General features: G+C 46.9%; 1 protein-coding gene across 1 annotated transcript; it reads left to right on the top strand.

Moving 5' to 3' along the window:
• Positions 1-1,124: 1,124 nt before the first annotated feature.
• LOC148140790 (cytochrome P450 2H2-like) lies at positions 1,125-16,435 on the top strand. The gene is made up of 5 exons (XM_087979031.1): positions 1,125-1,637; positions 4,679-4,841; positions 6,951-7,100; positions 15,078-15,238; positions 16,253-16,435. The coding sequence occupies exons 1-5, from the start codon at positions 1,446-1,448 to the stop codon at positions 16,433-16,435; spliced, it is 849 nt and encodes a 282-aa protein (XP_087835157.1). The 5' UTR covers positions 1,125-1,445.
• Positions 16,436-27,151: the final 10,716 nt, after the last annotated feature.

Raw genomic sequence — 27,151 nt, 5'->3', positions numbered from 1 at the left:
TGGGGTGGGGGGAGGGAACGAGAGGGCATGGCGACAGAGGATGCAACAAATAAAGCTATAAAGGAATAACTTGGAGAAGGTAACAAATAAAATAAAAGAAAAGGAAGAAGTCGGAGGTGGTTCACAATCTGAAGGTGTTGAACTCAAAAAAGAGTTGTGGGCCGGGACCAGTGTGGGACTGGAACAAGGATTGTTCCACATCCCCCAAAAAGAGGCAGGTATAACTGGAACCCATGCAGGTCCCCTTGGCCACTCCTTTGACTTGGCAGAAGTGAGATGAATTAAAGGAGAAATTGGTCAGTGAGAGAACAAGTTCAGTCAGGGGGAGGAGAGTGGCACTTAAACTAACAGGCATTTTTGCACAGTTATCTCAGTAATCCCACACACCAGACAGTGTCTCATCATCTCATTAAGGGTTATAGTCATAGGGCCATAGGGATGTACAGCACGGAAACAGACCCTTTGGTCCAACTCGTCCATGCTGATCAGATATCCGAAATTAATCTCGTCCCATTTGCCAGCACTTGGCCCATATCCCTCTAAACTGTTCTTATTCACAGACCCATCCAGATGCCTTTTAAATGCTTTAATTGTACCAGCCACTACCACCTCCCCTGGCAGCTCATTCCATATACACAGCACCATCTGTGTGTAAAAATTGCCCCTGAGGGAACTTTTGAATTTTTACCCTCTCACCCTAAACCTATGCCCTCTAGTTCTGGACTGCCCCACTCCAGGGAAAATACTTTGTCTATTTATCTTATCCATGCCCCTCATAATTTTATAAACCTCTATAAGGTCACCTTGCAGCCTCTGACGCTCCAGGGAAAACAGCCCCAGCCTATTCAACCTCTCCCTATAGCTCAAATCCTCCGACCCCAGCAACGTCCTTGTAAATTATTTCTGAACCCTTTCAAGTTTCACAACATCTTTCTGATGGGAGGGAGACCAGAACTGCACACTACATTCCAAAAGTGGCCTGGCCAATGTCCTACTGTACAGCTGCAACATGACCTCCCAACTCCGATACTCAATGATCTGACCAATAAAGGAAAGCATACCAAATGCGTTAAAATAGATTCACATGCTCCTGTCAGTCAGCCGATTATGAACGCCGTGTGACTTGTTGGCATTGTTGGTGGCACTTTCCACCTCTTTGCAGTTATCCTGGGATCCCGACCGAAGCCAAGAAACCACCTCAGGCACGTCCACCTCATGAGACAAGACAAAACAGGCTGGAGAGGGGTGTGGGAATTGACACAGCTTCCATGTAGAACTACAAGAGAGGGCAGCACCACTTCTGTGCCAAGAGGCTGTCCTATACTGAAACTCAAAAACACTCAGTGAGACAAATCAGGAAAAGGGGGCTGTTGTTTGCCAGTGGGGGACTGGACTGAAGGACATAACACACTCTAACATCACTGGTGTCTGAGCACTCTGACACAATGGCTCTCCTCAAGCTCTTCCCCACAGACTACACCTTGGCCCTATTGCTGCTGGCCTTCTTTCTCTTCCTGGCTGTGTCCGTTATTCGGTGGAGAGTTCCCAGGAATTTCCCTCCTGGACCGACCCTGCTTCCTCTGATCGGAAACCTGCACCAACTGGACCTCAAGAAGCTGGACTGGTCTCTCATGGGGGTAAGTGAGAATCCTTCACTGGGGGACTGTCCGAGGGATGGGGCGGTGTGAGCTCACAGAGACCGAGAGAGCCACAAACTGAAGCAGATCCCTAATCCCTGATCGAGGAATCTGTTAGTCCTGGGGGCTGTGTTCTGAGAATCTCTGATCTCTGATCTCTGATCGGACTTTGACTCTAAACAGAAAAAAACAAACCAATTGCAAAGTTATGGAAGCTCAGAGAGTCTGGCACAGTGGACAATCTGGGAAATGTTCAATTTAATTAACATGCAAAATTAATATGTGCCATTCCTGACGAAGCCCGAAACATCGACTCTCCTGCTCCTCAGATGCTGCCTGACCTGCTGGTCTCCAGCATCTGCAGCCCTCACTTTCTCCCAGATCCTTACAATCACATATTTAAAATATAGAGCGGATAGATATAAAATCATGGAAGAAGATCTGGGAGAATTGAAAATCTCTGGGCTTTTTTTTATGCCATTAGAACCAGAGATATTGACATTGTGAAAGATCAGGAAAACACTGGAATTCATGTCCTGATCAAAAAACCAAAGTGAGGTCAACGCAAAGGGAAGGGACTGATTTGTGAGAGTGAGTGTTCCTTTGAGGTATATCCCAGAGCCAAGTGTCCATCAAATACCTGGTGCTGGGGGAACAGAAAAAAAATCTTAAAATTCAGTCCAATAATCGTGAACAAAATGAAAGCTGATTAAAGTCACCGCTTCCCAACGCAATTTGAAGTCCATGGGTCCGTACCACCCGAGAGCGCCCAAGGTTAGGTATGGGGTGGAGTAGGTTTGCAAGGGGAGGATTGGGAAAGCAACAGCTCTAAGGAATTTGGGACTTGGGAGAAAAGGCAGGTGTTTCTGCGGCCCCAGTTGGGAATCCAGGGCAGTGTGATGTCTCTCCGGTTCCTGGTTCATGAACGTCACTGAATGCCTGCAGAACACTCAGAGGGTGAACAGCTAGTGGCTATGCACATCAATAGAAAGAGGGATGGGGCCCTGCAGTTCGAGATGAAGGAGCTGGGAATGGAAATAGCCAGCAGAACGTCAAAGGCAGCAATCTCAGGATAACTTACAGTGCTACACACCGGTCAGGAAATATTCAGTGGGATAAGCAGATAGACACATAGAGTCGTACAGTTATAGAGTCATAGAGATGTACAGCATGGAAACAGACCCATCTGTCCAACTCATTCATGCCAACCAGATATCCCAACCCAATCTAGTCCCACCTGCCACCACCCAGCCCATATCCCTCTAAACTCTTCCTATTCATATACCCATCCAGATCCTTTTAAATGCTGTAATTGTACCAGCCTCCACCACTTCCTCTGGCAGCCCATTCCACACATGTACCATCCTCTGTTTGAAAAAGTTGTCCCTTAGGTCTCTTTCATATCTTTCCCCTCTCACCCTCAACCTATCCCTACTTATTCTGGACTCCCCAACTGCAGGGAAAAGACCTTGTCTATTTACCTGGTCCATGCCCCTCATGATTTTATAAACTCTACAAGGTCACCCCTCAGCCTCTGACGCTACTGGGAAAACAGCCACAGCCTGGTCAACCTCTCCCTATAGCTCAAATCCTCCAACCCTGGCAAAGTCATTGTAAATCTTTCTGAATCCTTTCAAGTTTCAAAACATTCTTCAGATAGGAAGGAGACCATTATGCCAGGGGATATAACACAGGAGGGTGAGCTTTAGACTCCTCGGAGGTTAGTAACAATTCTGGAGCAGAATGAGATTTGTCCAAGCTGGATGGTTTACACCTGAATAGAGGCTAGACAAGCACCCTGATGGGATAGTATGTTAATGCTGTTGAGAAGGGTTCAAATTAATTTTTCGGGGGGAATGGGAATGAGGAGATAACACTAGAGAGGAAAAGCCAGGAATTGGAAGAGGCAGCTAGCAAGAGAATGAAAAAGGTTACTTACATTCTGAGTCAGAGGAACAGCAGTAAGGTCCAAAAAACAATCACTGGGCCTACCCGTGAATGCACAGAGTGTGGTCAATGATATTGGTGAGTCGCTGATGCAGATAGCCAGCCACATGGGACCATGACAACATGGAAGTAAGTTAGTGCTGAATCTACAAGGAGAAAGTATTGCTGTTCCTTCAGTGTCACTGGCTCAACAGTGGGTGTGCAAAGAGACTTGAGAGTTTGGGTGCACAGATCATTGAAATATTGTAAGTAGGTTCAGAATATAATCAAGAAAGTTGGTTGAATGTTGGCCTTCATACCTGGAATACAAAAGGATGAATAAATTATGCTGCAGTTAGACAGGACCCTGGTCAGAGCCCACGTGGAGCACTGTGAGCAGGTCTGGGCTCCACACCTCAGGAAGGATGGAATGGCCTTGGAGGGAACACAGCGAAGGTTTACAGGAATAATACATGTCCTTCAGGGGTTAGGTTATGAGGAGAGATGATCCAAATAAGGCCTGCTTTCTCTTAAATTTAGAAGGATAAGGGGTGATCTGATCAAAATCTTCGAGATTGTTAACATGAAAAGGGTGGATAGAGATAAACGATTTCCACTGTTTGGAGAGTCTCGAACGAAAGGACACAGTCTGGGCCAGACCGTTTGGGAGGGAGATATGAGAAAGGGTGGTAGAACACTCTTCCACAAATGGCAGTGGGTGTGGGATCAGTTATTAGTTTTAAACTTGAGGTAGATACAGTTTTATGAAGCAAAACCATGAGGGGATATGGGCCAAAGGCAGGAACATGGAGTTCGGCCAAAGATCATTCATGATGTCATTGAGTTGTGGAGGGAGCTTGAGGGGCTGAATGGCCTCCTTCTGTTTCTATGTTCAACATTCTGGAATTCCTTTCCCAACACCATTGAAGGTTTACCCACCTGCACTGCAGTGAGTCAGGAAGGCAGCTCACCAACACCTTCTAGAGGGAAAATACAGATGGGCATCAAATTCTTAAGAAGTGGGGATTAATATTCTTTCCTTCATTTTTCGCCCATGATTTGTGCTACAGCTGATTAGAAATAAAACCTTAATGAAATAAATCTCTCTTTGTTAGCTTGCAGAGAAATATGGCAGTGTATTTTCAGTGGAGCTCGGACCGCTGAAGGCAGTGGTGTTGACTGGTTATGATGCAGTGAAAGACGCTCTTGTGAATCACGCTGATCAATTCAGTGGGAGGCCAAACTTACCGATATATGACGCAGTTTCATTCCGAAGTGGTAATTTCCCTCTTTCATCTCTATGTTACTCTTTGATCATTTCCATCTTCAATCAACTCACCTGATCATGGTGGTCAAAGTGACACAAAATGTTATGATATTGAACTGTAGCATTTTAGCCACTATTTCCCTCAATTATCAATACCCAAGCTTTTCATTCCCAATAATCCTGGGTTAGGCCAATGTTTATCAGCGATTACAACTGAACTGGTCCTGCTCCCCTACCCTTTCCTCCACCGCTGAAAAGCTTTCCCTCGTCAGGCACTTATGCAATTCTCTTTTGAAAACTTCCATTGAATTTCCATTGATCAGGCACTTCTGATCATCACCATTCAATTTGTCTTTCCACAAACCCTCTTTGTTTCTTTTGCCAATGCTATGAGCTCTGTGCCATCTGATTCCAGCCAATGGGAAACATGCAGTGTTCACCTACTCTGACTAGATCCCTTATGATCTTAGATATCTCCATCCAAAAGCTCACACAACCTTCTCTTCTTCAAGGTGACCACCTTTGACAAGCGATCATCATTCATTCATCTGATGGCGACCCTTGCTCAAGCATTTCCCAACAATGTGGCGCTCAGAATTTAATACAATGCTCCACTTCAAGCCAAACAAGCATGTTGTTAAATTTCAATAAAACTTCCTTTATTTTTGCTGAAGAAATACACATTCTATCAATCTGTTACCTTGCATTTTGCTAGAAAATGCCAAAGTAATGTCAACCAAAATTTGTGCTGCGTGAGAGGAGGGCTACTATCAATTAAAGTCATTACATTTACACATCCACATAAATACATTGTGCAACTTCGACATCTCATTCAAAACCCCAATACACTCGAGCTTCCTGCTGTCATATTAAATGGCAGGGATCAGATCCCGAACTGCTAACAGACCTCACATCCCTCCCTTGGTTAAGCTGCTGGGTTGGCAGTCAGACCCTGTTACCTTCCTACTTTTTATTTGCTGCCAATTAACTTCTTGCCAATACCTTGCTGTCTCAAGGTACTGCATTTTTCATCACATTTCTCAAGATGGTGTTAATCATCAAATACCTGGTACAATCCCCGCGTCAATAATTTGTCTAACTCCATAAATGTTGCTCAAGCATCAGAACATTAATCTTCACGTGATATATTGTAGATGGTCAATATTAAATCAACAAATAATTTTACTGTGGGACAATCTTAAATATGAACTGACAAACACAGAAATTGGGAGGGTTATTATAGTATCATAGAGTCATAAAGCACTGAAACAGACCCTTCGGTCTAACCAATCCATGCTGAACATAATTCCAAACTAAACTAATCCCACCTGGCTGCACTTCGTCCACATTCCTCCAAACATTTCTTATTCATGTACTTATCCAAATGCCTTTTTAATGTTATAATTATATCCACTTCTACCACTTCCACAGGAAGTTCATTCCACACACAAACCACACTCTGTATAAAACAATGGTTGCCATCTCTTGTTTAAACCTTTCTCCTCACACTGAAAGAATATGCCCCTCGACTTGAAATCCTCCACCTGGGGGGAAAAGACACCTGTCATTCACCTTATCCATGTCCCTCATGATTTTATAAACTTCTACAAGGTCACCCCTCAACCTCCCACACTCCAGTGAAAAAAGTTGCAGCCTCTCCCCATACCTCATACTCTCTCATCCCGGGAACATCCTGTTGAATCTCTTCTTAACCCCATCCAGCTTAATAATATCCTCCCTGCAGAGGGAGACCAGAATTGGACAGACGACACCAAAAGAGGCCGCTTGGTTACAAAAACCAATCAGAGGGAAGATGAGATTTGGTTTTACGGCTCTCATTGTCATCTGGAATGCAGTACCTGGGATGGTTCTGGAAGCAGGGTCAACAGGAACATCCAAAGGGGAATTGAGAATGACAACATGAAGAGGAATCTTGTGAAGGGAGACCAACGGGCTAACGCCTCCAAACAGCTCTCATGGATACAATGGTATTCGTCTTGGTTTTTGTAGAATGGTGTAATTCTCAGGAAAGGAAAGGGTGTTAGAAACCTGGGGTTTGGCAGCACTCACAGCAGAACCCGTGTACAATATTTGATCAGCTTTTCGTGTGTCACTTTCAGGCGTGATATTCAGCGACGGGAAGTTGTGGCGGGAGAACCGAAAGTTTGTGATCTCAGCTCTCCGAGGATTTGGCATGGGCAAGAAATCCATTGAAGACAGGATCAATGAAGAAGCCAGCTTTCTTGTCAATGTGTTTGAGAGTCACAAGGGTGAGTGCTTGGTGGGTCATAACATGCTGGAATTCATGGTTCCCTCGAAATTGACATCTACAGAAAAGATTTTCACTTGAATAAAAGATGCCAACACCAACTTTAGATCAAGATAATGTTCCAGGGCAGCATCCACATACCAATGCTGCTGCTGCTGTGAGGATTCAGGTCTATGCTTCCCCTCAGTTTAACTCAGTCCTGCCTGATCAGCAGAGATTCTGCCACTTGTGGGGCAGGTCTGCTTGAAGAGTTCGCCACACGAGTCCTTTGACCATCGCCTCCATGTGTTGGTGACAGGCTCTCACGTATACAGCAGAGATGTGGGTGGCGAGGTACCTAGACTTGCTGAGCTACGGCGGTGGTGAGGCTCCCAGGTCAGTCACTGTAGGGGTGGCCCAATGGGGGCCCTCAGGTTCCAGGTCCCAATGCAACTTGGAGATGAGTGGAAAGCACCATTGTGGGATTTCTTATTTTAAAATGTGGGCTGGTCCGTGCACACCGATTCCCACAGGACACAACAGGCTGTGACATTGGTGCAGTGGCAAGGGAGTTTGAGGGTAATTTGAGTCCAGACTCTGGTGTGTAAGCACGGACACAACATGGTCTGTGTCTGGTTGTCTGCTCCTGCACAAAGCTTACTGAATTACTTCCATGCCTTCAGTGTGGACGGTGGTTGCTAAAAGTTAGGTGCGATGGGGTATTAACAGCCTTTCTCATGCTCTTCCCAACTCTTGGGTCAATTTAGACATTTGGTTGTTCAAACAAATGGTTCATTTCACCCCGAAGATCTGTTTGTTCCTCCTTGACCTGGTGTGACATAATTGACAGGTAAAGTCACCGCCGTCCCTCTCTCTCACTGAGTAGACATGACTGGTGCTGAGTTTAACCTTAAACATGCCTCAGGTAAGGGGTGAGGTTGAAAAGGTGGGACCTTTATTGCAACCACTGCCAGTGTGAGAATTGACACCATGCTATGTTTTCAAAATTTTACGCATGGAATTGGCACTGCTGACTGCCAGCAACATTTTTGCCCGTGTCTAGTTGCCTCCTGAGAAGGAGACGGTGAGCTGTCTACTTGAACAATTCCAGTCCAGTCCAGGTTGACCCATAATGTCCTGATGGAGGGAATTCCAGGATTTTGATTCAGTTATGCAAAATAGCCATACATTTCCAAGTGAGGATGGTGAGTGGCTTGGAGGGGAATTTGCAGGTGGTGATGTTCCCACGTATCTGCTGCCCTTGTCCTTCGAGATGGAAGTGGTCATGGGTTTGGAAGGTGCTTCAAAGGATCTTTTGTGAATTTTTGGAGTGCATCTTATAGCTTGGTTGAAGGGCGGTACGGTGGCTCTGTTGTTAGCACTGCAGCCTCACAACACCATTGACCTGGGTTTGATTCCAGCCTCTGTTGACTGTCTGTGTAGTTTTCACTCTCTCCCAGTGTCTGTGTGGGTTTCCACACCATGGTCCAGTTTCCTCCCACAGTCCAAAGTTGTGTAGGTTAGATGAATTGGCCAAGCTAAATTGCCCACAGTGTTCAGGGATGTGTCAGTTAGGTGGATTAGTCAAGGTAAATGTAGAGTTATAGGGTAGGGAAATCAGTCTGGGTGGGATAGTCTTCAGAGGGTCAGTGTGGACTTGTTGGGCCAGTTATTCCAAACTGTAGGGATTCCACGATACTAGCTACGACAGAGCATCGGTAGTGGAAGAATGGTTCGTTATGGATGTGATGCCAGTCAAATGGGCTGCTTTGTCCTGGATGGCGTCTGGCTTCTTGAGTTTTGTTGGAAATGCACACGTCCAGGCAAGTGGGGAATTTCCATCACACTCCTAATTTGTGCCTTGTAGATGGTGGACATGCTTTGGGGGATCAGGAATTGAGTTCCTCTCTGCAGTATTCCTAGCCACTGGCATGCTCTTGAAGCTACTCTGTTAATGTGACCAGTCCAGTTGAGTTTCTGGTCAATGGTAACCTCAATGAAAGTAAGGGATTCAGTAATGGTAAAAACTCCAGGAACTTCCTACGTACGTTCGAGACACCACCCACGCCCTCCACCTCCTCCAAAACTTCCGTTTCCCTGGCCCTCAATGCCTCATCTTCACCATGGATATCCAATCCCTCTACACCTCCATCCGCCATGACCAGGCCTCCAAGCCCTCCGTTTTTTTCCTCTCCCAACGTCCCCAACAGTACCCTTCCACCGACTCTCTCATTCGTTTGGCCGAACTGGTCCTCACCCTTAACAGTTTCTCCTTCGAATCCTCCCACTTCCTCTAGACCAAAGGGGTAGCCATGGGCACACATATGGGCCCCAGCTATGCCTGTCTCTTTGTTGGCTACATAGAACAGTCGATCTTCCGTAATTACACCAGCACCACTCCCCACTACATTGATGACTGCATTGGCGCCACCTCATGCTCCCGCGAAGAGATTGAACAATTCATCAACTTCACCAACACATTCCACCCTGACCTTAAATTTACCTGGACCATCTCTTACACTTCCCTCCCCTTCCTGGACCTCTCCATCTCCATTAATGATGACCAACTTGACACTGACATTTTTTACAAACCCACTGACTCCCACAGCTACCTGGATTACATCTTTTCCCACCCTGCCTCTTGTAAAAATGCCATCCCGTATTCTCAAATCCTCCGCCTCCACCGTATCTGCTCCCAGGAGGACCAGTTCCACCACAGATGGCCTCCTTCTTTAGAGACCGCAATTTCCCTTCCCACGTGGTTGAAGATGCCCTCCAATGCATCTCGTCCACATCCCACACCTCCGCCCTCAGACCCCACCCCTCCAACTGTAACAAGGACGGAACACCTCTGGTGCTCACTTTCCACCCTACCAACCTTCGCATAAACCACAACATCTGATGATATTTCCTTCACCTCCAAAAAGACCCCACCACCCCCGTCACCTTCCGCAAAGACTGTTCCCTCCGTGACTACCTGGTCAGGTCCATGCCCCCAAATAACCCACCCTCCCATCCTGGCACCTTTCCCTGCCACCGTGGGAACTGCAAAACCTGCACCCACACCTCCTCGCTCACCTCCATTCAAGGCCCTAAAGGAGCTTTCCACATCCATCAAAGTTTTACCTGCACATCCACTAATATCATTTATTGCATCCGTTGCTCCCGATGCAGTCTCCTCTATATTGAGGAGACTGGGCGCCTCTTAGCAGACCGCTTTAGGGAACATCTCCAGGACACCCGCACCAATCAACCACACCGCCCTGTGGTCCAACATTTCAACTCCCCCTCCCACTCTGCCGAGGACATGGAGGTCCTGGGCCTCCTTCACCGCCGTTCCCTCACCACCAGACACCTGGAGGAAGAACACCTCATCTTCCGCCTCGGAACACTTCAACCCCAGGGCATCAATGTGGACTTCAACAGTTTCCTCATTTCACCTTCCCCCACCTCACCCTAGTTCCAAACTTCCAGCTCAGCACTGTCCCCATGACTTGTCCTACCTGCCTATCTTCTTTTCCACCTATTCACTCCACACTCTTCCCTGACCTATCACTTTCATCCCTTCCCCCACTCACCCATTGTACTCTATGCTACTTTCTCCCCACCCCCACCCTCCTCTAGCTTATCTCTCCACGCTTCAGGCTCTCTGTCTTTATTTCTGATGAAGGGCTTTTGCCCGAAACGTCGATTTTGCTGCTCCTCGGATGCTGCCTGAACTGCTGTGCTCTTCCAGCACCACTAATCCTAAAACAAGATTCAGTAATGGTAATGATCTTGATTGTTAAGGGATAAAAATTAGATTATCTCTTATTGGTGATGGTATTAGTCTGGCATCCATGTGGCATGAATGTTACTTGTCACTTGTCAGCTCAATCCTGGATATTGTCCGGATCTTTTTGCCTGCGAACACGGACTGCTTCAGTATCGGAGGTGTCACAAATAGGTGGTGTTCTCCTGCATCACAGTCCAGCCAACTGAGTGAAACCGACCCCCAACCCTCAATTCACCAATTTACCATAAATCATTACTTTCACTGACAATGAAACTGCCCTGCTCCTTAATTTGGCAGAATCTTTGTCTTGCTCCCACACTCCACTCCCTTCGGAGATGTAGGTTTGAATCCCACCGCTGCCAAGTCATTTTTTAAACTGGAGGATCCTGAGGTGGAGGACGGGAAAAAATAGTGGCTGTAACAGCTGCTCCATAATGGAGGTATTTCAGGTTGGAGATGATTTCCTGGAATTTTTGAAGAAGTAATTACTGTTTTATAAGCTGTTGCTTTGTTTACTTTGGGAAAAAATCAAAACAACAGTGTTTAGAAAAAAGAGAATGAAGTGAGACAAAACAGAGACCACATGGGAGGTTAGAAATGGAGACATAAACCTGCAAAGTTGTGTGACCCAGCAGTGACCCTGCACAGCTGTGTGACCCAGAAGTGACCCTGCACAGCTGTGTGACCCAGCAGTTACCCTGTACAGCTGTGTGACCTAGCAGTGACACTGCACAGCTGTGTGACCCAGCAGTGACCCTGTACAGCTGCGTGAGACAGCAGTGACCCTGTACAGTTGTGTGACCCAGCAGTGACCCTGGACAGCTGTGCAACCCAGCAGTGACCCTGTACAGCTGTGTGGCCCAGCAGTGACCTTGAACAGCTGTGTGACACAGCAGTGACCCTGGACAGCTGTGTGAACCAGCAGTGACCCTGTACAGCTGTGCGACCCAGCAGTGACCCTGCACAGCTGTGTGACCCAGCAGTGACCCTGCATAGTTGTGTAACCCAGCAGTGATCCCGCACAGCTGTGTGACGCAGCAGTGATCATGCACTGCTGTGACCCAGAAGTGACCCTGCACAGCTGTGTGACCCAGCAGTGACCCTGCACAGCTGTGTAACCCAACAGTGACCCTGTACAGCTGTGTAACCCAGCAGTGACCCTGTACAGCTGTGTGAGACATCAGTGACCCTGCACAGCTGTGTGACCCAGCAGTAATCCTGTACAGCTGTGTGACCCAGCAGTGACCCTGTACAGCTGTGTGAGGCAGCAGTGACCCTGCACAGCTGTGTGACTCAGCAGTGACCCTGCAGAGCTGTGTGGCCCAGCAGTGACCCTGCACAGCTGTGTGACCCAGCAATGACCCTGCACAGCTGTGTGGCCCAGCAGTGACCCTGCACAGCTGAGTGACCCAGCAGTGACCCTGCACAGCTGTGTGACCCAGCAGTGACTCTGCACAGCTGTGTGGTCCAGCAGTGACCCTGCACAGCTGTGTGACCCAGCAGTGACCCTGTACAGCTGTGTAACCCAGCAGTGACTCTGCACAGCTGTGTGACCCAGCAGTGACCCTGCACAGTTGTGTGACCCAGCAATGCCCCTGCACAGCTGTGTGACCCAGCAGTGACCCTGCACAGCTGTGTGGCCCAGCAGTGACCTTGAACAGCTGTGTGACACATCAGTGATCCTGCATAGCTGTGTGACCCAGAAGTAACCCTGCACAGCTGTGTGACCCAGCGGTGACCTTGCACAGCTGTGTGACCCAGCAGTGACCCTGTACAGCTGTGTAACCCAGCAGTGACCCTGTACAGCAGTGATCATGCACAGCTGTGTGGGCCAGCAGTGGCCCTGCACAGCTTTGTGACCCAGCAGTGACTCTGCACAGCTGTGTGACCCAGCAGTGACCATGCACAGCTGTGTGACCCAGCAGTGACTCTGCACAGCTGTGTAACCCAGCAATGACCCTGCACAGCTGGTGACCCAGCAGTGACCATGCAGAGCTGTGTGACCCAGCAGTGACCCTGCACAGCTGTGTGACCCAGCAGTGACCATGCACAGATGTGTGACCCAGCAGTGACCCTGCACAGCTGTGTGGCCCAGCAGTGACCCTGCACAGCTGTGTGACCCAGCAGTGACCCTGCACAGATATTTGACCCAGCAATGACCCTGTAGAGCTGCCTGATTTTGCTGTTTAGTAATCAATGTATCTGGACATTGGAGTTCATTCTGACAGAAATGAACAAACAGTGAAATTCACAGTTGACCTTTGAGAAACCATGTGGGGATCTCACAACAGGGGAGCAGCGAAGTGACTAGTTTTAAAGTGTAACCTTATTGTGTTTTTTGGTAAATCTACAATTGTGAATACAATTATTTTTTGATTATATATTTTTATTGAGATCTCTCTCTTTAATATACTTTAAAGATATAAAATGTAGGTACTAAGTTATCCTTTTAGAGCAGCAAGACAGAGCTATTTTCTGTGTCTGTAGATTATTATGGTGTGAAGATGGCCTTTATTCGGGTGATGTGCTCTTCCTGTTGGATGTGGAAGATTAGGGAGAGTTTCCAAGTTACTGATGATGTAACTGAGGATTCATGAGGGCAGAGTGGTGCATGTGATCTGTATGGACTTCAGTAAGGCATTCAACAAGGTTCCGCACGGTAGACTGGTTAGCAAGGTTAGATGACATGGAATACAGAAAGAGCTAGCCACTTGGATACAGAGCTGGCTCCAAGTTAGAAGATGGAGGGTGGTGGTGGAGGGTTCCTTTTCACTGGAGGCCTGTGACTAATGGTCTGCCACAAGGATCAGTGCCTGGGTTCACTGGTTTTTGTCATTTATATAAATGATTTGGATGTGAACATAGGAATTATAGTTACTACATTTGCAGATGACACCAAAATTGGAGGTGTAATGGACAGTGAAGGAGGTTATCTCAGAGTACAATGGGATCATGATCAGACGGGCTGATGGATCAGTGAGTGGCAGATGGAGTTTAATTTCGATAAATTGGAGGTTGGAATAGCAAATCAGAGCAGACTTATACACTGAATGGAAAGGTCCTGGGGAGTATTGCTGAACATTGGAGTGCATTTTCATAGTTTCTTGACAGGATAGTGAAGAAGGTAGTTGGTCTGCTTGCCTTTATTGGTACATTGAGTATAAGAGTAGGGAGGTCATGTTGCGGCTGTACAGGACATTGGTTAGGTCACTTTTATAATACTATGTGTAGTTCTGGCCTCCCTCTCACAGGAAGGATGCTGTGAAACTTGAAATAGTGCAGAAAAGATGGAAAAGGAATTTGCCAGGTTTGGAGAGTTTGAACTATAGGGAGAGGCTGAATAGGCTGGGGCTGTTTTCCCTGGAGTGTGGAGGCTGAGGGGTGACGTTACAGAGGACGATAAAATCATGAGGGGCATTGATAGGTTAAATATACCAGGTCTTTTCCCTGGGGTGGAGGAGTCCAGAGCTAAAGGGCACAGGTTTAGGGTGAGAGGGGAAATATTTAATAGGCACCTAAGGGGCAGTGTCTTCACACAGAGGGTGGTGCGTGTGTGGAAATGTGCTGCCAGAGGAAGTGGCAGAGCCTGGTACAATTACAACATTTAAAAGGTATCTGGATGGGTACATGAATAGGAAGGGTTTAGAGGGATATGGGCCAAGTGCTGGCAAATGGGATTAGATTAATTTCAGATATCTGTTCAGCATGGGAGAGCTGGAGGGAAGGGTCTGTTTCCACACTGTGCACTTCTATGTGCACTTTGTTGTAATTTTGACTTCCTGCTTCCTGATTAATCCCAATTCTTCCCAATTCTGACAAAACTCAGCAGGTCTAACCTTTTGAGTCCCCGTCTTTAGAACAGAAACATTGAATAGAGAACTGGACAGATTCCTGAAGAAGCAGGGAATAGAGGGATATGGAGTGTGTGGAGGCAGAAGGGTTTTAGTTCAGAAAGGTTTCATGCATCAGTACAGGCTCGATGGGCCAAAGGGCCTGTTCCAGTAATGTACTGTTGTTTGTTAAAACACTAACTCTGCTTTCTCCCCAGGGATACTGCCAGATGTGCTGAGTTTCTCCAGCAATTTCTGTTGTCGCTTCAGATTTGCAGCCTCCGCGGTTCTTTGTTTTATATGAGTAACTTGTGCTTTGTAAAAGAGGACAATGATTGAAGTATTATTACTGTTTAGAGGCCTTTTTGTAATGGAATTCTGTGTTTATTCACAGGTCAGCCTTTTGAAACTGCACAGATTATGTATTTGGCTGTGAGCAATATCGTCTGTTCCATCATATTTGGAGACCGTTTTGATTATAACAATGAAGTATTTATCCATCTAACAAACATGGTTAATGAGAACACGAGACTGTTGGGAACAGCTCCAATACATGTAATTGTCGTTTTGTGGTATTGTACTCAGGCTGAGTGTTGAGGTCATTTGCAATTTGGTGTGTGTGACGGTTTCCACATCTGACTTGTTACAGGTTGAAGACTCTTGTTAACATTGTGTCTCAGCCATAAATGCTGATATGTGCGACAGGCCTACGTGGGCTAAATTGGAAAACTTTTGGTCAGAAAATAAACGTGGAAAACTATTTTAAAATAAAGCAAAGAACTGCTGGCAATCAGAAAATGGTTGGGAAGTTGCTGGAAAGACCCAGGAGGTCTGGTAGTCTCTGAGGAGAGAAAGTTTCAGGTCCAATGGCCCTCTTTCAGCACTGACAAAATTAACCTGGCCTGGCTCTGAACGTGTTGTCACCGGAATGAGTTTTCTGAACTCATTTAGAATGAAATGAGGTATTTTATAGAATCACAGAAAGATTCCCCGAAGTGGAATCATTCTCACAGACTCTTGATATGGAGAGGGAGTGGGTGGGGTCGGGGTGTGGTGGGGGCAGGGGTAATGCTTTCAAGAGATGTGATTCCCTCAGCTTCCCACATGAAGGAAAATGATGCAAGTGACCTGGGGGAGCTGGGTTCAAATCCTGCTGTGGTGGATGGCGGAATTTCAATTCGCTTTAACAATACAAATCTGGATTTAAGAGTATAATGATGAATATAATTGGCAAGAAAAGCCCAGCTGGTCCACTAATTTGGAGGAAATCTGCTGTCCTTACTTGGTCTGACCTGTATCTGAGTTTTGGAATCCATATGTAACAGATGATAGCTGATAGGTCACCCATTCTGGATGAGAGCTAAAGCATTCAAACTAAAGCTGTAAATTTGGAGGGTTTATGGGTTGGGGTGGGGGCACTGAGGAGAGGAGAGGAAGTGCGGTGTTGCCATGACAATCTCCTATCTCCCATGAAGCATCACTGAATGTAAGTAGTTGCTGCACTGACCGTGGACGAGCGATCACTGGATCCTCCAAAGGCCTGATCCTTATGTTTTTGTTCCAATCCAGCTGTTCAACTCTTTCCCATCTCTGGGATTTCTGATTCCGAGCCGCAGGAAGATTATTCAAAATCAAGTGAACATGCATGAAATCTTTGAAGGTTTCTTCAAAGCTGCCAAAGAGACGTTGAGCGAGAACAGCATCCAGACACTCAGCGAGGCCTTAATTCTGAGGCATCAGCAGGTACAGTGACACACCTCTTCAGCACTCAGGGGAATCTCCCCAGATTTCAGACTCCACACCAGGACTTTGTGGGTTTTGATGGAGGAAGATTCTGTGTCAAACATCTGTTAAAATGTCGCTCAGTGCTGCCCCTTGTTTCTGGATACAACTACGAATGTGTAGCTTCAAGCGCTCACTGTATCTGATTATTTATCTCATCGTAGTGCTCATGACATCACGTGGATGCTCAATGTGTGCAGAATATAGTCTCATGAGTAATATAACTGAGAAATATGTCTTTCCTAATTTTACACATTATTTTCCCCGAACACTGCCCTTGAAATTACACCTGGATCTGTTGTTCAGTGCTTTGGAGCCACACTATTCTCATTTTGACTCGGAAATCAATCTCTTTAATGAATTTAAACCCCACATTCATTAAGTCCTGCCCCTTCATCTCTGCTGAGCTGCCAGAGTGAATTGAAACCTAATGGTGAACTCAGACAGGAAAGGCAACTTTCCTTCAGAGAATTGGAGGGTGATACAGCAGAGGGGAAGGTCGCTCGGCCCATCATATCGATAGCTGCTCCCTGGTAGAGCTATCCCACTCCCCTATTCTTTCTCCACTGCCTTGTCACTTATTTCCCTTCAAGTATATCCCCGACTCTCGTGTGAATGTAGCTTTGTGTCTGTGTCAGGAATTCCAGTCACTCAGCATCGCATTACAGTAGAGTGCTCCTTGTTGCCCCCTCCTACTGGACTTGTCCCTTGACCCACCCTGCTCCTGCAATCAGTCTCTCCTTACTTATCCAGTCAAACCCATTCATGATTTTCAACGGTTCTATCGAATCTCCCCTTGATCTTCTCCCCTTCAGTAAATCTGCCCTGCACCCACGCCCCAGCATTGACATTTTCCCAAAAGTGTGACACCAGAACTGGATGCAATATTCCAGCTGAGGCCTCACCAGATTTTTATATATGTTTGTATATAAAACAGAATGGTGTGGGTTAACTTCCTGATGTACGTACTCAGTCCAACAAAAGCTATAAAGTTGCTTTAAAGGACTTCCCGACCTGTCCCTCCACCTTCAAATTGGTGAAGTCTATTGCCTCCCCAAAGCCTGACCATGAGTGAGTGTATTTCTCCTCCCTCCACTTCCCATTTCCCTGCATTGTATTCCATCTGCCAAGTCTGTCATTGTCATCGTGACATTCATGACCACAGGCTGGAAGGATCACTATCCTCGGGCACACATACCACTGTCCAGACATTTATGGAGCTGAATATTTTCCTGAAGGAGGCGACACACTCTCCTTTGTTTCATTTTGTCTTGAAGGAGCTGGGAGGTGAAGATTTAGAGAGTAAGAAAAAGGATATCGTGGTTACAATCACTGACCTGTTTGCTGCTGGCACAGAAACCACCTCCACTACCCTCTGCTGGGGACTTCTTCTGATGGTAAACTACCCAGAAATCCAGAGTAAGGAATCCTTCACTCTGTGTTTGTTAGATTAGATTTAGATTAGATTACAGTGTGGAAACAGGCCCTTCGGCCCAACAAGTCCACACCGACCCGCCGAAGCGAAACCCACCCATACCCCTACATTTACCCCTTACCTAACACTACAGGCAATTTAGTATGGCCAATTCACCTGACCTGCACATCTTTGGATGGTGGGAGGAAACCGGAGCACCCGGAGGAAACCCACGCAGACACGGGGAGAACGTGCAAACTCCACACTGTCAGTCGCCTGAGGCGGGAATTGAACCCGGGTCTCTGGCGCTGTGAGGCAGCAGTGCTAACCACTGTGCCATCGTGCCGCCCGTTAGTTTGGTGGTTGTGCATAAATTGGCATCTGAATCTAATATAATATTGTTGTTTGTAAAATTGTATCTTGTTGCTTGTAATGTATATAGATGGTTGGGAGGGGAATGCAGACATGGTCTGATTGATGCGTTTGTGGATGACACACAGTTCAGGGGTGCTGTGGATGGTAAGGAGGATTGTCAGAGGATACAGCAGGATAGAGATTGGTTGGAGAGTTGGGTGGAGAAATGGCAGATGGAGTTTAATCCAGACAAATGGAAGGTGATGCATTTCGGGAGATCTAATGCAGGAGGGAAGTACTGCACACAGTAAATGGCAGAAACCTTCGTAGCACCAACATACCGAGGCATTTGGTGTGCAGGGCCACAGTTCCCTGAAAGTGACAACACAAGTCGATAAGGAGGTCAAGAAGACATCTGGGCGTGCTTGCCTTCACTGGTCAGGGATAGAGGATGAATAATTAGCAAGTCATGTGGCAGTGGTGTGGTACTTTAGTGAGGCCACATTTGGAATATTGTGTACAGTTCTGATCGCCACACTACCAGAAGGATGTGGAGGCTTTGGAGAGGGTTCAGAAATGGTTGATAAGGATGTTGCCTGGTGTAGAGGGCATTAGTCATGAGGAGACAGTGGAAAAACTCAGTTGTTTTCACTATAATTTCAAAGGATGAGGGGTGACCTGATAGATGTTTACAAATTATGAGAGGCATGGATAGATGGAGTCCTTAATGACAGTTCCTGGGTGACATCAATTTAAGGTAAAAGGGGGTAAGTTTAACAAAAATATGAGAGCCAAATTTTTTTTACCCAGAGGGTGGTAAGTGCCTGGAGGAGGTGGTGGAGGTGGAGACAATAGTAACGTTTAAGAGACATCTTGACAATTGAGGAACAGGCAGGGAATAGAGGGATACTGACCACGTAGAGGCAAAAGGGTTTTAGTTAGAAAGGCATCACGTGTCAGCACAGTCTTGTTGGGCCGAAGGGCCTGTTCCTGGGCTCTACTCTCCTTTGTTTTGTTTTAGTCAGTGCTTTATGTTCCCTGAGGGAGGTTAGTTCCTGTCATGAGTGTCTTGGCACGTGGCATTTCATATCTACATCTGGTGCTCACCTCAGGGTAAAATACTGACCCCTGTAAGAATATGATTGAGAATAAGACAAGACATTGTCAGTCAGGAACCCAGTGACCATCAAGAGCAATACTGAAACAGCTCTGGGCTCAGCACGATATTGACCATCTCAATCAGAAACCCCTCCAATGGTTGGGATTAGAAAGAGCTGATCTTTAGTGAGCCAGCAAGTGGAGTCTTCCTGAGCTTGAGCCCAAGGTGACACCTCTGGGCACAGAGGAGACAACTTTCATTGCAGGTTCCGGGATGATACCCAGGGTGACATTCATAAAGACACAAAATCAATCTTGACACATCTCATCAATCCACATTTTAAATTCTGTATTTGATTTCTGCCCTGGAATTGGAGCACAAAAACTTTATTAAGTACCAGAGAAAATGCTAGACCTGGGAGTGCAGGTTTGAAAGAGAGCAGAGCTATAACCTGTTGACAGTGTGGCACAGTCATACTCCTGCATCTACACACCAATCCCACTAGGTGGAGCCTTGCAGTCCAGCACTGAGCTCCATACCTGGATCGATGTTCGGAGAATTATCCAATTTATCACAATTTTCCTGAGTTTAAGCCCAGGTGAACACCCCAGTAGCTGCACAGTGAACACTCCAATCTTGTGGATCGTTGTGGTCAAGGGGAACCAACAGCATGGAATGTGGAGACAGAGCATTGATAAGTCTCGAACAAGTTGTATGCAAGACCTCTCTTGCTCTCTGACAGAGAGACAAAGCCTCCCTCAGGGACATCGGGAATCCAACAGAACTGGCAGATCCTCTGTCAGTCTGATTCACTTGGGTAAATAATTACCTCACTGTCTGATTCCCAATTGGACTGAAGGCAAGAAGGCTTTATGTAGGTTGAGGTGAACAGTTATCCCAATAAACAGGTCACTGCAGAGGGGATGGGCCACTTGGATTGATTTGTTATACTTTCGATCTAGGTTGAGGGGGGAATACTCTGGGGGTGGCCCTAAAATGTCCCTCCTGGGATCATCCTGCCCCTGTCGAGTTTCCTGCCCAGCACTTTGTTTGTGGAAATTATGACACTCGACAAATCAGCACTTTCAATCGGAACCTTCTCACGGGTAATAAATATGAATAGTGGTATGGAATTATTTTAAATAGAGTGTCAAATTGTCCTCAGTAGTGAACAATAAAAATTTACCTTGGAGGTTAGCACACAGTGGGTGTTATCACATCAGCTGTGTGTTTGGGGCAGTTTGATGTTTATGCCTGTCAGAGTTGATGAAGCAAAGTATTGAGAGGGGAATGTACTGGCAATGGAACTGATCGAGCCTGTTCCATGTCACTCAACAACACAAAGTTCTCCACTTCAGTTCAGTCTGCTGTAAACTGTTACCCTCCATCCAAAGATCTTTACCTTTTTGTCTGTTTCAGGGAAAGTTCAAGATGAAATTGATCGGGTGATAGGAGCTGGTCGATTCCCGAGGACAGAAGACCAGAGACACATGCCCTACACTGAGGCTGTGATTCACGAAATCCAGAGGTTTGCCAACATTGTCCCGAACCTTGCTCATTCGACAACCGAGGACACACATTTCAGAGGGTATTTCCTTCCAAAGGTATCAGAGATACAAGGCTTACTTTTCACAATATGTGCCACTTGGAGCATTGTTCGAGACAAAAGAAACTGCAGAGACTGGAAACCAAAATAAACAAACAGGAGGCTGGAAGGACACAGCAAGTCAGGCAGCACCAGGAGGTGGGGAAGTGGGCGTTTCGGGTGTAACCCTCCTTCAGGACTGGGGGTGGGGGTGAGGGGATAGGGTGGGGGAGGGGGGGTCAGAGTGGTGAGGTAGGAATAGGTGAACACAGGGAGAGGGCACGATCTGGTTGGTCGATGGGAGGAATGTATCCAGTTGGTAGCCGGAAGGAAGGGTCGATCAGAGGAATGGAAGGGAGGGGGAGGGGCTGGGAAGGGAGTCAGGGGATGGAGAGGGAGGTTATTTGAAATTGGAGACCTCAACGATGAGTCCTCCTGGCCATAGGCTGCCCAGGCAGAAGATGAGGTGTTGTTCCTCCAACTTGTGGTCTGGCAATGGTAAAGGTTGAGGATGATCATATTGGAGAGGGAGTGGGAAGGGTTATTAAAATGGACAGTGACTGGGAGGTCAGGTCGGCCCCTGTGGGCCCAGCTGAGAGGTTCAGTGAACCGTTCCTTAAGTTTACATTTGGCCTCCCCAGTGTAGAGAAGACCACATTGGGAGGACCTGATACAGTAAACTAGGTTGGAAGTGAGGCAGGTGAACCCCTGTCTGACCTGGAAGGACTGTTTGGGGCCCTGGAGGGAGGTGAGGAAAGTGGTGTACCAGCAGGTTTTGCACCTTTTCCGGCTGCAGGGGAGGTACCATGGGTTGGATGTGGGGTGATGGGGAGATGTTGGTGGGAAAGTGGCACAAACCAAGGACTGTTGAAGGGAGCGTTTTTTTCCTAAGGGCAGAGAGGGGTGGGGAGGGGAAGATGATCTTGGGGTTGGGTCTAGTTGGAGTTGGCCAACCTGACCTCCCAACCACCACCTATTTCAATTCCCCTTCCCATACCCTCTCCGACATGTCCATTATCCTCCGCCTCAACATTGAACTCTCCAATTTCAAACAACCTCCCTTCCCAGACCCTCCCCCTCTCTTCCACTGCTCCCTGCCACCCGGCCCACTTCCTACCCAAAACCCTCCCCCACATCCCCCCCCCACCTTTATCTGCAGCTCCCCTCACCCCCACCCCAGTCCTGAAGAAGGGTTCTACTTGGAACATTGTCACCATGGTAATAATATGATGGTACTTTCTGAATAAATACAGGAACTGAGTTAGAAGGGAAACAAATTAAAAGGGGAAATTTCAATGTTGAGAATTGCTAATAAAAAAAGTCACATCGAAGGTTCCCATCACACAACCTCAATGGTGAAAAATGAGGCCATTTCTCCCATTTTATCTGTACTAGCTCTCTTTAGCATTTTGACAGAACCAAACGTCTGCCTTTCCCCCATAAGCCATTGGTCCTATTGAAATAATCATCAAGTGCTCTCCTGAATGCCTCATGTGACCCTGCCTTGACCATACTTCATTCCAAACCCAGTCACTAACTGTGGGAAGAGGTTTGATTTTAAATCTCACCTCACATTTGTATTTTTTAAAATGCGTCAAATCGCACCTCACACATGCTTTTTTTCAAAATGTGGTTAAAATGTGCCATCTGACTCTCAATCCTGTTACAAACACTTTGCACTCATCAATGAAAAGGGTAATATTATTGTTTTTTTTCTTTTCTTTCTTTTTTCTGTCGGGGAAGGGGATCGGGTGGCCAGTGACAAGTACTGCCCTTCACATCAAAGGGCAGTGCTGTGTGATCAAAACAGTGAAGGGGAGGGTAGGGACTAAATCAAAAAAGAGTTGGAGGGAGAAACAATGCACTCCACTCCCTGCGGCGCCCACCTCTCCCTGAACAACCCCAGAATATTGGTCGACACCGCGTGCTCCTTCTCCAAGGACACCCGGGCTCTAACATAACTGCGGAAGAGGGGCAGGTAACATTATTGTTAATGAATGAGAGGAGAGTGCTGATTGGTTGGCCAGTAGACTCTGATTAACAGAGGTCAAAGCAAATGCACCAGTTAATGATGACTGGCGCTTAACTGCCAAGCTCTGTTTAAGTTTTAAACTGGGCAGGTTGACTATGATTGCCCTGAAGAGTGAACTGGATAAAGGCAGTCACCTGTTTTATTGAATTGAACAGGCACAATCTATGTACGTGTTCCTTCTGTCAGCAAACAGCAGGGCCCTGTGCACTAATCTACCCAGCCTCCACTGCAGGTAATTATGTCCCACTGCAGGCCAAACAGCAATTTGGATTTTAGGAACTGAGTTTCTTTAATCGTGGGGAAGAGCCGTTACATTTGACAATAAGGTGGAGCCGGTTATAACCTGAGGTATCTAGTGAAACTAACAGGATCAGGGAGAAAACTGGGTTTTCCACATCCTGCATGACTCACTCTCCATTAAACACAGGCACAGTAACACATTCAGAATGACTTTCCGTGTTTTTTAGGGAACGTCTGTTATTCTTTTATTGACCTCGGTGCTGTACGATAAAACCCAATGGGAAAAGCCCCACCAGTTTAACCCGGCTCACTTCCTGGATGCTGATGGGAATTTTGTGAAGAGAGACGCCTTCATGCCTTTCTCTGCAGGTAACCGGTTGTAAAAGGGGCCGTGTGTTCCGTTCCTAAAATATTCCCATTTCTGAAGTGAGGCAACTGACTGTGGAGAGCCAGCTCTGATTTGAACTGGGAGCAAGCTCCAAAATTTCACAATGGGTTGAGCTCCCCCATTTGGCTCTTACTTCATCCACGGTATGTGGGTGTCACTGGCTGGGCCCAGGATTTATTGCCCATTCCCAAGTCGCCCCTTGAGAAGGTGGTGGTGAGCTGGTGTCTTGACCCGCTGCAGTCCGTGCGCTGGAGACAAATGCTGTTACGGAGGGAACTCCACGATTCTGAGCCAGCGACACTGAAGGAATGGGGAGATGGAAAAGGCAGGGCAGTGGATGTGAAGAATGTGGGATGAGCCATTATCCTATTGAATGGCAGAACAGTCTCGAGGGGCCGAATGGTCTGCTCCAGTTCTTATTTCTCGTGGTCTTAAGGTCAGGATGGTGAGTGGCTCGGAGGGACTGTAGTGTTTCAAGAAGCCAGCTCACCACCACCTTCCCAATGGGACAAATCAGGAATGGGCAATAAGTGCTGGGCCCAGCCAGTGATGTTCATGTTCCATGAGTGAATAAGGAAAAGGGAAGTTAAATACGAAGGCTATGACCAGTAATGTCAACTAATTCAGCTCAGGAGGTGGCACAGGTCCTGCGATCCCATAGGGGTTTGGTGGGACCACACTCAGTCACAGTTTTGGTCTCTCCACCCAAGGAAGGGTAAAGTTACCTTAGAGAGAGTCACTGAGCTGGTTCCTGGAACAGGGTCTTGGTGCTCTATTCCTTAAAGATTTGAAATAAGTATAATTCTTCAGGTCCTGGAGAGGGGATGTGTCATAGAGTCAAAGAGATGTACAGCATGGAAACAGACCCTTCGGTCCAACCCGTCCATGCCGACCAGGTATCCCAATCCAATCTCGTCCCACCTGCCAGCACCCGGCCCATATCCCTCCAAACCCTTCCTATTCATATACCCATCCAAATGCTTATTAAATGTTGCAATTGTACCAGCCTCCACCACATCATCTGGCAGCTCATTCTATACACGCACCACACTCTGGGTGAAAAGGTTGCCCGTTAGGTCCCTTTTATATCTTTCCCCTCTCACCCTAAACCTATGCCCTCTAGTTCTGAACTCCCTGACCCCATGGAAAAGACTTTGCCTATTTACCTTATCCATGCCCCTCATAAATTTGTAAACCTCTATAAGGTCACCCCTCAGCCTCCAACACTCCAGGGAAAACAGTCCCAGCCTGTTCAGCCTCTCCCTATAGCTCAAATCCTCCAACCCTGGCAACATCCTTGTAAATCTTTTCTGAGCCCTTTCAAGTTCCACAACATCTTTCAGATAGGAAGGAGACCAGAATTGCACGCAATATTCCAACAGTGGCCTCACCAAGTCCTGTACAGCACCAACATGACCTCCCAACTCCTGTACTCAATACCCTGACCAATAAAGGAGAGCATAACAAACGCCTTCTTCACTATCCTATGTACCTGCGACTCCACTTTCAAGGAGTTATGAACCTGCACTCCAAGGTCTCTTTGTTCAGCAACATTCCTTAGGACCTTATTATTAAGTGTATAAGTCCTGCTAAGATTTGCTTTCCCAAAATGCAGCACCTCGCATTTATCTGAATTAAACTCCATCATTTCTGTTCAATGGACAGTCTCACAGTAAAGGAGGGTCCATTTCGGAAGGGGAGAGGACAATGTTCTCTCACTCAGAGTGGGGTGTGTCTTTGGAATTCCCTGCCCTGAGGGTCTGTGGATGTTCAGTCATTGAGTAGATTCAGGACCAGGCTATTGGATCCGAACTAAATGGATAGGAATGGAGAAGGTTTGGGAGGGTGGGTGGAGGGAGCACATCAGCCAGGTTCTTATTGAATGAGCAAAGAGCATGAAGGGCCGAATGTACTCCCAGCTGTTCGAGTTCTGTCTGTACGGGGATAGAGAGACACACTGTGGGAATGAGATTTCTTGCAGTTGGTGACCATTGGGATGGTTTCAGCGATGGGGGTTTGGAAGATGGAGGTTTATGAACAGACTGTGTGTGTGTGTGTCTGTGTGTGTGAGTGGGTGGGTGTGTGTGGGGGAGTCAGTGTGTGTCTGAGTGTGTGTTGGTGTGTGTCTGTGTCTATGCGTGTTTGTGTGTGTCTGTGTGTGTATGTGTACGTCTGCGTGTGTGTATATGTGTGTGTATGTGTGTGTTTTTGTGTGTGTGTATATTGTGTGTATGTATGTGTGTGTCTGTGTGTGTATGTGTGTGTGTTTATGTATATGTGTGTGTGTGTGTGTATGTGTGTGTGTCTGCCTGTTTGTGTGTGCGATTGTGTGTGTGTGTCTGTGTGTGTGTGGGTGAGGTACTGACCGTCCCCTGTTCTTTTTCAGGTCGGAGGGTGTGCGCTGGTGAGACACTGGCTAAAGTGGAGCTTTTCCTGTTCTTTACCACCCTGCTGCAGAAGTTCCATTTCCAGGCCCCACCAGGCGTGACAGACCTGGACACCAGCCCGAGAATCGGCTTAGTGTCCAACCCGAAACCCCACCGGGTTTGTGCTGTGTCTCGCTGATGGGACCCAGCGACAGGCCCAGTCGGTCTTTCACTGCTGGGTTTATAAAGGTGGGAGCTGCAGCACAAAGTGTGAGGCAGCACCAGAACCGGATTACCCTGTCTCTATGTGACGTGGCACACAATCATTTACTCTTCGTACAAATCTATATCGTCCCACATTCACTTCTGTAACGATAATGTTTCCAGGGAATCAACTGACAATGTTCTCCCATTACAAAAGGAGGCAGACATTTCATTGAGGATTTGAATGCTCTTTGCAAATTAACTCAGACCCCATTCCAAACCTGTCTGACTGATTCATTTTGAGGAGAATCCTTGCTTTTTGGAGCATTACATTCATTGAGGTATTTGAACTGATGCATTGCAATGACTGAATGATTATACCATGTTCCCAAATCTTGCAATAATTCACATTTCTCTCTGAATTGTTTGTTTGGGAGGTTTCACACAGCCTAGTCAGACTGGTCGGTCTAGTTCCATACAAACCTAATTGTGCGAAAACTATCAGATTAAATGAATAACTGAATGGTTTAACCATGTTCGCTATTAGAGTCATACAGTTATAGAGATGTACAGCACGGAAACAGGCCCTTCAGTCCACCTTGTCCATGCTGACCAGATATCCCAACCTAATCTAATACCTTTTGCCCGCACTTGGTCCATATCCCTCCAAACCCTTCCTATTCATACACCCATCCAGATGCCTTTTAAATGTTGTAATTGTTCCAACCTCCACCACTTCCTCTGGCAGCTCATTCCATACACTCAACAGTCTCTATGTGAAAAAATTGTCCCTCAAGTCCCTTTTAAACCTTGCCCCTCTGACAGTAAACCTAACCCCTTGCGTTTTAGACTCCCTACCTTGCGGAAATGACATTGGCTGTTCACCCTCTCCATATCCTTCATGGTTTTTGTAAACCCCTAGAAGGTCACCCCTCAGCCTCCGACACTCCAGTAAAACCAGCCCCAGCCTGTTCAGCCTCTCCCTGTAGCTCAAATCCTCCAAT

This window comes from Chiloscyllium plagiosum, unplaced genomic scaffold, assembly GCF_037043375.1.
Source record: "Chiloscyllium plagiosum isolate Xiang-an unplaced genomic scaffold, Cpla_swu_hap1 HiC_scaffold_35, whole genome shotgun sequence".
NCBI lineage: Eukaryota > Metazoa > Chordata > Chondrichthyes > Orectolobiformes > Hemiscylliidae > Chiloscyllium > Chiloscyllium plagiosum.
This window is presented reverse-complemented; position numbering and strand designations above follow the sequence as displayed.

Coding starts and splice junctions, on each gene's coding strand:
- LOC148140790 (XM_087979031.1), top strand. CDS start 1,446: ATGGCTCTCCTCAAGCTCTTCCCCACAGACTACACCTTGGCCCTATTG. Junction 4,842..6,950: donor CGCAGTTTCATTCCGAAGTG/GTAATTTCCCTC, acceptor TGTCACTTTCAG/GCGTGATATTCAGCGACGGG. Junction 7,101..15,077: donor TGTGTTTGAGAGTCACAAGG/GTGAGTGCTTGG, acceptor GTTTATTCACAG/GTCAGCCTTTTGAAACTGCA.